The 15,770-nt window shown below is 50.0% G+C and overlaps 2 protein-coding genes across 2 annotated transcripts in view; both read right to left on the bottom strand.

The window, feature by feature from the left end:
- LOC128823023 (zinc finger protein 883-like) overlaps positions 1-15,770 on the bottom strand; it is a 30,948-nt gene extending 15,178 nt beyond the window's left edge. The window contains exon 1 of the mRNA XM_054005032.1: positions 15,467-15,770. The gene's annotated coding sequence lies outside the window, so the exon portion shown is untranslated. The remainder of the gene's footprint in view (positions 1-15,466) is intronic.
- LOC128823071 (uncharacterized) lies at positions 4,752-9,168 on the bottom strand. The gene is made up of 2 exons (XM_054005149.1): positions 6,224-9,168; positions 4,752-5,364 (listed from the first exon to the last, which is right to left on the bottom strand). The coding sequence occupies exons 1-2, from the start codon at positions 6,759-6,761 to the stop codon at positions 4,862-4,864; spliced, it is 1,041 nt and encodes a 346-aa protein (XP_053861124.1). The 5' UTR covers positions 6,762-9,168; the 3' UTR covers positions 4,752-4,861.

The raw sequence follows: 15,770 nt of genomic DNA, 5'->3' as shown, positions 1-15,770 counted from the left end.
ACTCCCATCAATGCTTGTGAGACCCAATCTAATGACAGGACTGACCCCTTATTCTCCCATCACAGGGGACAGTCTCAGCTCAGGAAGGGTGAGAGTGAGAGGGGCTACAAAGGGGAAAGAGTTGTTGTAGCCATGTTGGTCCCAAGATATTAAAGAGAGGTATTTTTAATTGGTTCTAAAAAAAAATTAACTCACCTATCTTTTCTCTCCAAGAGATCTGAAAGTGGCAGAAGGAGACAATCAGGAAGACAGCGCTCAGGACTCTGAACTAAACATTTTCAAGCTCCTGGAAGAAACTATATTTCCCTTCTGCCCCGGGTATGTTTGTGTCCTATACGAGGGACCACCCCATTCCTCTCACAGCAGCAAGGGGAGACTGCAGCCAGCCCCAGATTGTCCTTCCCTATTCTGGGATGGGAGTCGTGAAGACCTTTGTGTGTGGTGGGCATACAGGGTCGGTGCCCAGGCAGCTAGACCCATCTGCAGAGTGGAAAGCCAGGGCAACTCTAGCACAGCATGGGGGCTATGAGCAGGGGTAGCAATTCTGGAGCTGGGCCTCTGTCCCCTCTAGGTCCGATGGCAGATGGCTCTGGCAACATCAAGTGGGTCCATCACTGCAGGGGAAGGTTGGGGTAGTGTCTGAGATCAGAGTGAGGACTGGGGGGTGTCCATGCCCAGGAATGGAATTCACCCCCCCACCCCTCTGCAGAGCCCAGCAACTAGGGATTTATCCAGTGAAGTGAATTTCACTCTGGATGAGACTGAGCCAGTCACTGAAAGATCCTGGTGCCTTAGGTTCCACCCTGGCCAAAGGAGATTACTAGTACTCCCTCCCCAGACTGCTGGGGGGGCAGCCAGGGATAATTAGTAGGTTATGGGAATTAGAAGATGAAAATTCATTAAGAACTATCTGTGTGTTTATTATTAAATCCCCAGACATCCACCAATCCCCATCCTTCTTCCAATGAGCTATAAATATTTAAGGGACTCAGCTACTGATCCTGCAGTGAGTTCCTGCTCCTCCCGCCTCTCTCTAGCAGCACTTTTAAGAACAGGCCAGGGAAACATGGAAATACTTTGAACCAAATTCCGGAAGCTGCTGGGCATGCACAAGTTAAAATGAAACCAAGGTTCCGTCTCTCCAGGGACCTGGCCCCTAGTGCAATATTATAGATACTCCCCAGAAATCTGAAATGGCCACTTCATAACTGATAGAATGTTATTTATCTATTGACTTCTGGGAATTACCAATAAAAGAAACAACCCAGTGAAGGTGATACTCTGAGGGAGAGATCTCATGTCTTTACAAATCGGTATAATCTAACTTGCGACTTTATACACTAAAATGCCTTATTCGTTGCCCTCTGGCGATTGCCTGGTGTCACTACAGGGCAGAATTAAGGGTGGGTGCCTTAGCTGTGAATTTCCATCCCCTAGCATATTGTGATTGCTGTTCAGTGGGTTTGGCAAAATTCATTCTATTTCTTTTTTTTATTTCAATTGAGGATATCGATATTTGTTTTTAAGCCCTTTTTTCAATGTTTACAATTTCAATGTTCAGAGCTGTGTGACATTATGGGGGTCATCAGACAACAATTATTTAATTACAGTAAATGAGATTCCCAAAGCCAAATCTTTATAACTGTTCAAACACAAATTGTCAATGTCACATGTAAAATATACAGTGTAAATATCCTTAAATCAAACTCTACTTTCTCCAGAAGCATTTCTGTATTTTACCTACATAAATATTTTTTCATCTGTGTGTACACTGAAAACATTTTACTGCAATTTATTAATAAAATTCCAGTCCTTTCAAGCGTACTTTTAACTAATGAAGTACTTTAATTCTTTCACTTTCTAGACTCTAATGCTTGCCTTGAAGATAATTACACCCTCCCTGTGATGTATTTTACTCTCAGTACTGTAACCCCATTGTGATTTAGCTCCCGTCTAGGAGCTCTGCTGAGGCCAGTGGCATTATGATCAGAAGTTCACACTCTGACATATGGGCAGAGACACATGGTGGAGGAGGCTACCAGGTTTGAATATGGCCCTACAGAGTGTGGGGAGCAAACTCCCTCTCAGCCTCTCCTCTCTCCCACCTCCCAGAGTCAGGGTATGTCTACACTACGAAATTAGTTCGAATTTATAGAAGCCGGTTTTATAGAAATCGGTTGTATACAGCCGATTGTGTGTGTCCCCACATAAAATGCTCTAAGTGCTCTAGTCGGCGGACTGCATCCACAGTACAAGGCTAGCGTCGACTTCTGGAGCATTGCACTATGGGTAGCTATCCCACAGTTCCCGCAGCCTCCGCCGCCCATTGGAATTCTGGGTTGAGATCCCAATGCCCGGATGATGCAAAACAGTGTCGCGGGAGGTTCTGGGTACATGTCGTCAGGCCCCTCCCCCTCCATCACAGCAACAGCAGACAATAGATTCGCGTCTTTTTACCTGGGTTACCTGTGCAGACAACATACCATGGCAAGCATGGAGCCCGCTCAGCTCAGCTGAGCTCACCGTCACCATATGTCCTCTGGGTGCCGGCAGACGTGGGACTGCATTGCTACACAGCAGCAGCTGCTAACTGCCTTTTGGCGGTAGATGGTGTAGCATGACTAATAGCCGTGGGGCTGGCAGCCGTAGGGCTGCATTGCACCAGTCCCTTGCCTTTTGGTAGAAGATGGTATATTATGACTGGTATCCGTTGTCGTCATACTGCAGTGGCTGTCAATCATGGGCACCTGGGCAGACATGCTACTGTATCGATGATGATGACTATCAGTCGTAGTATACTATTTTCTGCCAATTGCCCAGTATTGTCTGCTAAGCACCCAGAAGAGGCCGAGGGCGATCTGGGTGCTGGCAGACGTGGGGCTGGCAGATGTGGGGCTGCATTGCTACACAGCAGCAGCCCCTTGCCTTTTGGTACAAGATGGTATATTACGACTGGTATCCATCGTCATCGTACTGCAGAGGCTATCAGTCATGCTGCACCGTCGGCTGCCAGCTTAAGATGTAAAAAATAGATTTGTTCTGTATTCATTTGCTTTCCCCCTCCCTCCGTCAAATCAACTGCCTGCTAAGCCCAGGGTTTTCAGTTTAATCTTTGGGGGGACCATTCTGTGTGACAGTTGTTTGTGTTTCTCCCTGATGCACAGCCACCTTTCTTGATTTTAATTCCCTGTACCTGTACGCCATGTCGTCACTCGGCCCTCCCTCCTTCTCCTGGTCTGTCAGATACTAGTTTCGCGCCTTTTTTCTGACCAGGCACCATAGCTAGCACTGGGATCATGAAGCCCGCTCAGATCACCGCGGCAATTATGAGCACTATGAACACCACGCGCATTGTCCTGGAGTATATGCAGAGCCAGGACATGCCAAGGCGAAACCCGGACCAGCCGAGGAGGCGATTGCAGCGCGGCGAAGAGAGTGATGAGGAAATTGACATGGACATAGACCTCTCACAAGGAACAGGCCCCAGCAATGTGGAAATCATGGTGTCACTGGGGCAGGTTGATACCGTGGAACGCCGATTCTGGGCCCAGGAAACAAGCACAGACTGGTGGGACCGCATCGTGCTGCAGGTGTGGGACAATTCCCAGTGGCTGCGAAACTTTCGCATGCGTAAGGGCACTTTCATGGAACTTTGTGACTTGCTTTCCCCTGCCCTGAAACGCCAGGATACCAGGATGAGAGCAGCCCTTACAGTTGAGAAGCGAGTGGCGATAGCCCTGTGGAAGCTTGCAACGCCAGACAGCTACTGGTCAGTCGGGAATCAATTTGGAGTGGGCAAATCTACGGTGGGGGCTGCTGCGATCCAAGTTGCCAGGGCAATGAAAGACCTGGTGATATCAAGGGTAGTGACTCTGGGCAACGTGCAGGCAATAGTGGATGGTTTTGCTGATAGGGGATTCCCAAACTGTAGCGGGGCCATAGACGGAACCCATATCCCTATCTTGGCACCGGAGCACCAAGCCACCGACTACATAAACCGCAAGGGGTACTTTTCAATGCTGCTGCAAGCCCTGGTGGATCACAAGGGACGTTTCACCAACATCAACGTGGGATGGCTGGGAAAGGTACATGATGCTCGCGTCTTCAGGAACTCTGCTCTGTTTCGAAAGCTGGAGGAAGGGACTTTCTTCCCGGACCAGAAAGTAACTGTTGGGGATGTTGAAATGCCTATCGTGATCCTTGGGGACCCAGCCTACCCCTTAATGCCATGGCTCATGAAGCCGTACACAGGCAGCCTGGACAGTAGTCAGGACCTGTTCAACTACAGGCTGAGCAAGTGCCGAATGGTGGTGGAATGTGCATTTGGACGTTTAAAAGCGCGCTGGCGCAGCTTACTGACTCGCTCAGACCTCAGCGAAAAGAATATCCCCATTGTTATTGCTGCTTGCTGTGCGCTCCACAATATCTGTGAGAGTAAGCGGGAGACATTTATGGCGGGGTGGGAGGTTGAGGCAACTCGCCTGGCCACTGATTACGCGTAGCCAGACACCAGGGCGGTTAGAGGAGCACAGCAGGGCGCGGTGCGCATCAGAGAAGCTTTGAAAACGAGTTTTGTGACTGGCCAGGCTACTGTGTGAAACTTCTGTTTGTTTCTCCTTGATGAACCCTCCAACCCCCCCCCCCCCGGACCCGGTTCACTCTACTTCCCTGTAAACCAACCACCCCACCCCACCCTCCCCTCCCCAATTCGAGCACCGCTTGCAGAGGCAATAAAGTCATTGTTTTTTCACATTCATGCTTTCTTTATTAATTCCTCACAGAAGTAGGGGGATAATTTCCAAGGTAGCCTGGGATGGGTGGGGGAGGAGGGATGGAAAAGGACACACTGCATTTTAAAACTTTAACTCTTATTGAAGGCCAGCCTTCTGATGCTTGGGCGATCATCTGGGGTGGAGTGACTGGGTGGCCGGAGGCCCCCCCACCGTGTTCTTGGGCGTCTGGGTGAGGAGGCTATGGAACTTGGGGAGGAGGGCTGTTGGTTAAACAGGGGCTGTAGCGGCGGTCTCTGCTCCTGCTGCCTTTCCTGCAGCTCAACCATACGCTCGAGCATATCAGTTTGATGCTCCAGCAGACTGAGCATTGACTCTTGCCGTCTGTCTGCAAGCTGACGCCACCTATCATCTTCAGCCCGCCACTTGCTCTTTTCATCCCGCCATTCAGCCCGCCACCTCTCCTCTCGTTCATATTGTGCTTTTCTCATGTCCGACATTGACTGCCTCCACGCATTCTGCTGTGCTCTATGAGCGTGGGAGGACAGCTGCAGCTCCGTGAACATATCGGCCCGTGTCCTCCGTTTTCTCCTTCTAATCTTCCCTAGCCTCTGCGAAGGAGAAACATTTGCAGCTGGTGGAGGAGAAGGGAGAGGTGGTTTAAAAAAGACACATTTTAGAGAATAATGGGTACACTCTTTCATTACAAGGTCGCATTTTTTCTCTGCCTGCCGGTTTGGTATGAGAGATCACTCACGCAGTGCCCCAGGCAACATATTTCGGCTTGCAGGCAGCCATGGTAGGCCACAGTCTTTTGGCTTTTTTAACCTTCTTAACATGCGGGAAAGGTTTCAAACAGCAGCGCATTTCCCATATCAAGGATGAATTGGGTTGGCCATTTAAAATGGGTTTTCAATGTAAAAGGAGGGGCTGCGGTTTCCCGGTTAACATGCGGCGTAAACCACCACCCCCACACACACACACGATTCTCTGGGATGATCACTTCACCCCTCCCCCCACCGCGTGGTTAACAGCGGGGAACATTTCTGTTCAGAAGAGCAGGAACGGGCACCTCTGAATGTCCCCTTAATAAAATCACCCCATTTCAACCAGGTGACCGTGAATGATATCACTCTCCTGAGGATAACAGAGATAAGGAATGGATATTGTCTGCATGCCAGCAAACACCGGGACCATACGCTGCCATGCTTTGTTATGCAATGATTCCAGACTACGTGCTACTGGCCTGGCGTGGTAAAGTGTCCTACCATGGCGGACGGGATAAGGCAGCCCTCCCCAGAAACCTTTTGCAAAGGCTTTGGGAGTACATGAAGGAGAGCTTTCTGGAGATGTCCCTGGAGGATTTCCGCTCCATCCCCATACACGTTAACAGACTTTTCCAGTAGATGTACTGGCCGCGATTGCCAGGGCAAATTAATCATTAAACACGCTTGCTTTTAAACCATGTGTAATATTTACAAAAGTACACTCACCAGAGGTCTCCTGTGTGCCCTGAGGGTCTTGGGTGAGTTCGGGGGTTACTGGTTCCAGGTCCAGGGTGACAAACATATCCTGGCTGTTGGGGAAACCGGTTTCTCCGCTTCCTTGCTGCTGTGAGCTACCTACAGTACCTCCATCCTCATCTTCCTCGTTCCCCGAACCGTCTTCCCTGTGTGTTTCTCCATTGACGGAGTCATAGCACACGGTTGGGGTAGTGGTGGCTGCACCCCCTAGAATGGCATGCAGCTCCGCGTAGAAGCGGCAAGTTTGCGGCTCTGCCCCGGACCTTCCATTTGCTTCTCTGGCTTTGTGGTAGGCTTGCCGTAGCTCCTTAATTTTCACGTGGCACTGCTGTGTGTCCCTGTTATGGCCCCGGTCCTTCATGGCCTTGGAGACCTTTTCTAATACTTTGCCATTTCTTTTACTGCCACGGAGTTCAGCTAGCACTGATTCATCTCCCCATATGGCGAGCAGATCCCGTACCTCCCGTTCGGTCCATGCTGGAGCTCTTTTGTGATCCTGGGACTCCATCACGGTTACCTGTGCTGATGAGCTCTGCGTGGTCACCTGTGCTCTCCACGCTGGGCAAACAGAAAATGAAATTCAAACGTTCGCGGGTCTTTTCCTGTCTACCTGGTCAGTGCATCTGAGTTGAGAGTGCTGTCCAGAGCGGTCACAATGAAGCACTGTGGGATAGCTCCCGGAGGCCAATAACGTTGAATTCCGTCCACACTACCCCAATTCCGACCCGCAAACGCCGATTTTATCGCTAATCCCCTCGTCGAAGGTGGTGTAAAGAAACCGGTTTAAAGGGCCCTTTAAGTCGAAAGAAAGGGCTTCATTGTGTGGACGTGTCCAGGCTTAATTCGATTTAACGCTGCTAAAGTCGACCTAAACCCATAGTGTAGACCAGGCCTCAGTAACTCTGATAAATCGTTTCCTGAAATCTAAATAGCCCCAGTATGTGGGGACAGTGATTAACGCAGGTGCCTTGAGTGCTGCAGCACCACCCCCCTGCCTGGACGAGGGGGATGAAGAACTGCAATAGAGATGGGTTAGGCTGGGAGAGGGCACAGCTGATGTGGGACTGGGAGCTGAGTTGACTGAGAGGCCAGAATTCATGGGGGGTTGGGACAAGAAATCAACAGGACTGGGTAGAGGCACTTCTGTGTATTTCCCCCCTATTTACCATCCTGCCATATATTTAATTTAGAAACTTTTAATTTAGAAAGAATTTTAATTCACATGTAAACACATTGGAGCTAAGCTGTGTTGACGCATTTTCACTTACAGTGGTACAGTTTTAAATGGGTGCTTAATCAGATGCTGTCATAACTATAAAGGGAAGGGTAATAGCTCTCCTGTGTACAGTACTATAAAATCCCTCCTGGCCAGAGACGCCAAAATCCTTTTACCTGTAAAGGGTTAAGAAGCTCAGGTAACCTGGCTGACACCTGACCCAAAGGACCAATAAGGGGACAAGATACTTACAAATCTTTGGGAGTGGGAGGAAGGTTTTTTGTTTGTGCTCTTTGTTTGGGAAGTTATTCGCTCTTGGGACTGAGAGGGACCAGACATCAATCCAGGTTCTCCAAATCTTTCTGAACAAGTCTCTCATATTTCAAACTTGTAAGTAAACAGCCAGGCAAGGCATGTTAGTTTATCTTTGTTTTCTCAACTTGTAAATGTACCTTTTGCTAGAGCGTTTATCTCTGTTTGCTGTACTTTGAACCTAAGGCTAGAGGGGAGTCCTCTGAGCTCTTTAAGTTTGATTACCCTGTAAAGTTATTTTTCCATCCTGATTTTACAAAGATGATTTTTACCTTTTTTCTTTAATTAAAAGCCTTCTTTTTAAGAACCTGATTGATTTTTCCTTGTTTTTAGATCCAAGGGGGTTGGATCTTGATCCACCAGGAGTTGGTGGAAGGAAGGAGGGGGATGATTAATTTCTCCTTGTTTTAAGATCCAAGTGGTTTGGATCTGTATTCACCAGGGAATTGGTGAAGGTCTCTCAAGGCTACCCAGGGAAGGGAATTAGCTTTGGGATGGTGGCAGTGGACCAGATCTAAGCTGGTAGTTAAGCTTAGAAGTTTTCATGCAGGCCCCCACATTTGTACCCTAAAGTTCAAAGTGGGGAAGCAGCCTTGACAGATGCTTATGCAACACACAGCAGTCAATAATTGGCGTGCTTTCATTAATTAACTTGCCTGTGTGCTGTGCTTGCTTTGAAAAAAAAAAAAAGATGGTGTGAATGAATGTCAAAATTTCAGGCATTAAGAAATAGAAATTAGGTGTCAGTTCCTTTCTCATGTGTTTATCTCCTAATTTTAATTTCAGTTTTGAATCAGTATTAATGCCATGTTGTTTTAATAGCATTAGAGTCTATTTGTATAATCGTTTCCAAGATTTCATTGGATATTGTGAACCAGCAGTCTTAACCTTTTATTTTGAGATTACTAAATACAATCCAGCGCACCACTCCTGAAAGACTACAAGCCCTGGCCGGTGACATGCTCCCTAGAGAGCAAACACCTGACGAGCCCTTTCGCCCTAAAAAGCGCTTTTGGCTCTTTGACAACAGAAAACGCTATAGATAACCAGGTCATTACAGCAGACCTTCACTAGGTAGTTCTACCATCTATGTGCCAAAAGTCAAAGGGTTCTGTTTGTTTTACCTTTCTTTCAGCTTTGCAATTATTAGATCCCATTTAAAAGCTGGAATTGAAATAACCAAAGCAAGTTAAGAAGAGAGTGGCATTGGGCATAGGTCGGGGTAAAACAATTTAGGGGGAAGAACTGACTATGCAAAAAGGAACATCCCAAACTATCAGAGCCCCAGAGCGTCGTCCAAGTGAACCCACCCCAGCCAGGCATATCAAGCTGGGCCCCTGAAAAATCACCCATCCCATCTGGCAGTGAATGCTGCGTGTTCCAGATGGAACTATGGGGTGTGCGTCTGCTCTGCTGACGTGCTGCTCTAGTACGGAATGCATCACGGCCACAGGGACCAGAGACACGAACTCCTAGAAAACAAATCCCAAATACAACTCCAACATCCCCTCCCCTCCCCTCCCCCACCTCCATATGGCCATTCTCAGCCTATTGCTAACAGTTCCTTCCAGCCTTCAGCACTATAAATAAATAAAACATGGTGTTACAAAAGGTAGATGATGCCAGAGAAACTATATCTCCTTCCGTGAGAAGGTAACTAATTTTTTGGACAAAGGAAACGTAATAGCTCTAATCTATCTGGATGTCAGTAAGGCATTTGATACAGTTCCACATGGGAAACTATTCCTTAAATTGGACAAGATGGGGATTAATATGAGAACTGAAAGGTCGATAAGGAATTGGTTACAGGGGAGACTACAACGGGGTCATACTGAACGGTGAGTTGTCAGGCTGGAGGGAGGTTACTAGTGGAGTTCCTCCGAGATCAGTCTTGGGACTGATCTTATTCAACATTTTTATTAGTGACCCTGGCACAAAAAGTGGGAGTGTGACACAAAGCTGGGAGGGATTGCCAACATGGAGGAGGACAGGAATATCATACAAGAAGATCCTTGAAAGCTGGAGTAACAGAAATGGGATGAAAATTAATAGTGCAAGAATTTTTGCAATAAGCAATAAAAAATTGGTACTGTTATAAAAGGCACCAATGAGACCTCGTCTGAAATACTGTGGGCAATTCTGGTCTCCCATGTTTAAGAAGGATGAACTCAAAGTGGAACACATGCAGAGAAGGGCTACTAAGACGGGTGGGCAAACGATGGCCCGCGGGCCGGATCCAGTCCCTCAAGGCTTTGGATCCGGCCCACAGCACCACCGGTGCCACATCCCTGCGACCCCTGGGGTGGGGTGGGGTAGAGGGCTCCATGAAACAGGGAACCGCTGCCAATGGGAGCTTCGGAGGAGGAACCTGGAGGCGAAGCAAGGGCAGCGCTTCCTGGAGCAGTGCGGGGCCGGGGACAGGGTAGGCTCCCACGGAGCCGCTTGAGGTAAGCTGGGCCGGAGCCCGAACCCCTCCTGTACCTGCCCCAACTCCCTGCCCTAAGCCCCCTGCCTGCACCTCGCACTCCTCCTGCACCCCAACCCCCTGCCCTGAGCCCCCTTGTACACCCCACACTCCTCCTGCACCCCAACCCCCTGCCCTCCCTGCTGCATCCTGCACCCCTGTGCACCCCAACCCCCTGCCCTGAGCCCCCTCCCGCAGTCCACACCCTTCCTGCATCCCAACCCCCTTCCCTGAGCCCCCTCATACACTCCGCACCCCTCCTCTGCCCCAATCCCTGGCCCTGGGCCCCTTCCTGCATACTGCACCCCCTCCCACACCCAACCCCAGCCCTGCATACTATTTCCCCACCCAGATGTGGTCCTCGGCCCATAAAGTTTGCCCACCCCTGTACTAGGGTGATGCAACGAATGGAAAATCTGCCTTATGAGGGGAGACTCAAAAAGCTTGGCTTGTTTAGCCTAACCAAAAGAAGGCTGAGGGGAGATATGATTGCTGTCTATAAATACATCAGAATGATAAATACCAGTGAAGGAGAGGAGTTATTTAGGTTAAGCAACAATTTTGGCCCTAGAACAAATGGATATTGGCCATCCACAAGTTTTGGCTTGAAATTAGGCGAAGGTTTCTAACCATCAGAGTGAAGTTTTGGAACAGCCTCCTAAGGGAAGCAGTGGGGGCAAAATCCCTAACTGGCTTCAAGACTGTGCTCGATACCTTTATGGAGGGATTGATATGATGGGACTGCCTACTGTTACAGGAATGGGTGAGTGAGGTTCTGTGTCCTGCGATGTGCAGGAGGTCAGACTAGATGAGCATGATGGTCCCTTCTGGCCTTAAAGTCTGTGACTCTGTAAACTATGCCTTGCATTGCACAGACACTGGTGGAGATCAGGGCCCCATCGTGCTGCGCATGGCAGAGAACCTGACTGAGATCAGCACCCCATTGTGCTGGGCACTGCACAGACAGAGAGGGACAGTCCTTCCCCCAAAGAGATCACAATCCAAGTAGACAATGGGTAGGAGGAAAACACAGAGGGGCTGTGAGTTCCCCAAAGCCACCAAGCAGGTCAGTGACAGAGCCAGGAACAGACCCCGGTAACACCAGAGCCCATCACCCGCAGTTTGGAAAGGTCCCCAGACCCCATTGTATTAGGCTGCAGGAAGAGGTGGTTTGTCCACGGATGCACAGGCTGTCTTGGAAGGGAAGCTCAGCTGCAGTCCCTGCACACAGCTGAGGGGGGAAGGGGGTGTCCCCTAGGTCAGGAGAAGTCAGTGTCCAGTCCTGTGGGGCTGTGCTCCTGGCTCATACCTCCAGCACTCACTGCTGTCCCTCCATTACCAGCTGCACTGTTCAGCCAGCCCCAGGACTCAGTGAGGTCACTGTCCCGCCCACAAGCCTTCAAACAGGGACAGGGTGCACCAGTGCCAATCAGAGTGCACTAGTGTAAATTCTGTCTAAATGGTTTTAGGCACTGGTGTAAAACCTATGTGATATATGTCATCATATGCCAGCAATGCCCCTCTGCCATGTACATTGGCCAAACCGGACAGTCTATATGCAAAAGAATAATTGGACACAAATCAGATGTCAAGAATTATAACATTCAAAACCCAGTCGGCGTTTCGGGGGGAGAGAGAGCTCAGTGGTTTGAGCATTGGCCTGCTAAACCCAGGGTTCTGAGTTCAATCCTTGTAGAGGGCCACTTAGGTATCTAGGGCAAAAATCAGTACTTGGTCCTGCTAGTGAAGGCAGGGGGCTGGACTCGATGATCTTTCAGGGTCCCTTCCAGTTCTATGAGATAGGTGTATATATCTCCATATATTATTTTTATTTTAACACTTCAATCCCCTAGACACTCAATAATAGATTTAAAACTGGCAATTCGTCAACAAAAAAACTTCAAAACCAGACTCCAATGAGAAATTGCAGATCTGGAATTAATTTGCAAACTGAACACCATCAAATTAGGCCTGAATAAAGACTGGGAATGGATGGGTCACTACAAAAACTAAAATTCCACATGCTAATTTCCCCCTACTGTTACTCACACCTTCTTGTCAACTGTTTGAAATGGGCCACCCTGATTACCACTACAAAAGTGATTTTTCCTCCTGTTGATGATAGCTCACTTCCACTTTAATTGAATTGCCTTGTTAGAACTGACCCCCCGACTTGGTAAGGCAACTCCCATTTTTTCATGTTCTGCGTATATATATTCTGCCTACTGTATTTTCCATTCCATGCATCTGATCAAGTGGGTTTTATCCCACAAAAGCTTATGCCCAAATAAATGTGTTAGTCTCTAAGGTGGCACAAGTACCCCTCGCTGTTTTTGCTGATACAGACTAACATGGCTACCACTCTAAAACACCAGTGTGGCAGAGACCTTCAGTTCCCAAACCAGCAGGACAGTGGCACTAGAACTGGGATCTATTTCTAGCTCTTTCATGGACAGCCTGGATGACCTTCGACATGGCAGTTTCTCCTCCCAACTTTAGTCTCTTTACCCAGCTGCCCACTCACTGGGGACTCTCTCTCAAGAACCACTCACCACTATAATCTGTGTGGGTGTCATCAGAGCTAAGGTAGTCCAGCTCTGGATTAGTCTTACAACAGTGTCTGTGGAGTCTCTTTCCCTGGAAGCTTTTAAGAACAGGTAGGACAATTCTCTGTCAGAGATAATCTACATAGACTTGGTCCTGCCTCAGCAGAGCGAGCTGGAGTTGATGACATCTTGAGGTCCTCTCCAGCCCTACATTTCTATGATGCTATGCAATATATACATATAAAAACACAACATACAGAATAAAACCCACCACAACATAATGTCAGGCAATTCAGAAAAAAAAAAAATACACAACCTACACTCCACAGCATAAAATGACAATACAAGGGAAAACAAAGCAAAACAATGCAAACTAACACGTCCTAGGACAAAAGTACACAATGGAAAATAGCTCAACTCAAACCAATGCAGCACAGGCACCAAAGACGCTGAGGTAAAACAATGCACCATAAAACTGCAATACAACATGGTGCATCAGCATTCCAAATGGCACCATGCAAAACAGCTCAGCGTAGAACATGACACAGCACAAAACAGAATTATTTCAATGTAGGCATAGAAGGGATCTTGAGAGGTCGTCTACTTAAGCCTCCTGTGATGAGGCAGGACCAAGTATCCCTAGACAATCCCAGACTGGTGTACCTCTAACCTGATCTTAAAAACCTCCAATGAAGGAAATTCCACAACCTCCCGTGGAAGCCAATGCCATGCGAACACAGACTAAAACAATGCTGTGTACACACACACGGCTTGTGGACAAGGGAAGAGGCAAGAATTCAAAATCTGGGTTCAGTTCCCAGTTTTGCCCCAAATTCTCCATGCAAACTTGAGCAAATTACTTCAGCTCTTTGAGCTTCAGTTTCCCCATCTGTAAAATGGAAAGTCGCCTCCCACCATTGGCCTATTTAGCCTTTGAGCTTTTTGTGGCAAGGACTCTCTGTCACTGTGGGCATGTCTACACTGCAGTTAGACACCGGCGGCTGGCACGTGCCCACTGACTTGGGCTGACACAGCTCAGGCTGTGGGGTTGTTTAACTGTGGTGTCAATGTTCCGGCTTGGGCTGCAGCCCAAGGTCTGGCACCCTCCCATCTCGCAGGGTCCTACAGCCTGGCTCCAGCTTGAGCCCAGACATCAACACTGTAATTAAACAGCCCCTTTGCCTGAGCCTTGTGAGCCTGAGTCACCTGGCATGGGCCAGCTGTGGGTTTTTCATGGCAGGGTAGAGATACCCTTGGTGTCTGTTCAGCACCAGTCACAATGGGGACCCTGATCTTGGTCAGTGTCTGTGCAGATTCCTGCACAACAGGAGGCCTGATCTCAGTCAGGAGCTCTGCAACTCCTGGCATTACAGGATCTCTGATTTTGTTTGGGGTCCCTGTAGTATCTGGCAAAATGTGGGGGCAGGATCTCTGTCAGGGTCAGTGCAGTGCCAGGCCCAACGGGGACACAGATCTTAGTCCAGGTCTCTGAAATGCCCAGCACAATGGAGGCAGAGCTCAGTTGGGGTCTCCACAGCACCTGTCACAACAGTGGGGTCTGACCTCTTTTGAGGTCTCTGCAGTGCCTGGCAGAGCAGGACCCAGATCTCAGTTGAGGTCTCTGCAGCTCCAGGAACAACAAGGTCCCTGATTTTGTTTGCTGTCTCTGCAGCACCTGGCACAATGGGAGCCTGATTTCACTTGGTTTCTTTGCAGGCACTGGCACAACAGGGGCCCGGAGCTCAGTCAGGGTCACTGTAGTACCCGGCACAACAAGGTTCCTGCTCTCTGTAGGCGTCTGTGTAGTTCCTGGCAGAATGAGTGCCCCAAACTCGGTCAGGGGTCGTGCAGTGCCCAGCACACTGTGGGTCGTCATCTCAGACAAAGCCTGAGCCACGCTCAGTCCGATAAGAGCCCTGATCACAGTCAGACACCTGGAGCGAAAAGCAGGAAGACTTTCAAGAATTTTATATCAGTATTTCAAAACTGAGGAGAAAATGGGCCCATTTCAGAAATCACTCAGGGGAACGATTTCCCACCTAAACAAGGACAAATCACTGCAGGTAAAAATGGGGGGAAACACCCCAAACCTGAGATTTGAACTGGCCATTGGCAAAGTGGACAGAAAATGGGGCACAATTGGCGGAGGGGAACAGAGACCTTCCCAGGGATTGGAGGGAAAGGGGGGGGGGTGTCACCCTGGATGTTGCTCGTTGCTCTCTAGAGAAAGGGGGAAGGGCTGGAGAGGATGGGGGGTCCCCACGGGAGGGAACAGCAGTAAATCCGAGGGGATCTCAGCCCCCCCCCCCTTTCTCTCCCTGTTTTGCGGAGGGTCATCTGCTCTTGTCCTCCCCCGGCCATGTCCGGGCTACACAGACATTTTCCATCCGCCCCTTTCCCCAGGTCTCCCCCCAGCCCGGTCTCACTGCCCCCGGCAGCCCCCGTCCAGCCCCACGCAGGGACCCCCGTGGGGGCCGGTCCCCTCCCCCCGTGGGGCCCCAGGGCAGAGCCTGGCCGGGCCGGGGGCGTTGGGCTCCTGCGGGGACAGCAGCTCCGAGCCCCCCGCGGGCGCTGCCCCAGGGAGCAGATCCCGGCGCTGCGAGATGCCGGGTCCCCCCCACGGACACTGGGGCAGAGTCACCGCCCGGCCCCGCCCCCGGGGCTCGCTCCGGTACCTGGAGGCTGCAGCGCCGCAGCGGGGCGGGCAGAGCCCGGGGCGGCCCCAGCGGGAGCAGGGCGCGGGCCGGGCACGGGGGGTTAATGGGTCTCCCCGGCACAGACCCTCCTGCTCCGCCCGGCCCCGCAGCGCCAGGGAGCAGCAGCGGGTGAGCGCTGCTTCTGCGCATGCGGGACTTGCCCCCGATCTGCGCATGCCCAGAGCTTGAGCGGCACAAAACCCTTCTCCGGCCACGGGAGAGGCTCCAACGGCCCCGCACGAGCCAGGCAGAGCCGCAGCGCCCCGCGCGCGTTTGCAGCCGG

The sequence above is a fragment of the Malaclemys terrapin genome, chromosome 15, assembly GCF_027887155.1.
Source record: "Malaclemys terrapin pileata isolate rMalTer1 chromosome 15, rMalTer1.hap1, whole genome shotgun sequence".
NCBI lineage: Eukaryota > Metazoa > Chordata > Testudines > Emydidae > Malaclemys > Malaclemys terrapin.
The sequence above is the reverse complement of the archived record's forward strand: the minus strand, read 5'-3'. Positions and strand labels throughout refer to the sequence as shown.

Excerpts from the sequence above, each read along its gene's own strand:
- LOC128823071 (XM_054005149.1), bottom strand. The coding sequence starts at position 6,761 with ATGGAGTCCCAGGATCACAAAAGAGCTCCAGCATGGACCGAACGGGAG. Across the intron at positions 5,365-6,223 it reads GGGCACACAGGAGACCTCTG|CTGCAAATGTTTCTCCTTCG; the intron begins GTGAGTGTACTT and ends CTCCTCCACCAG.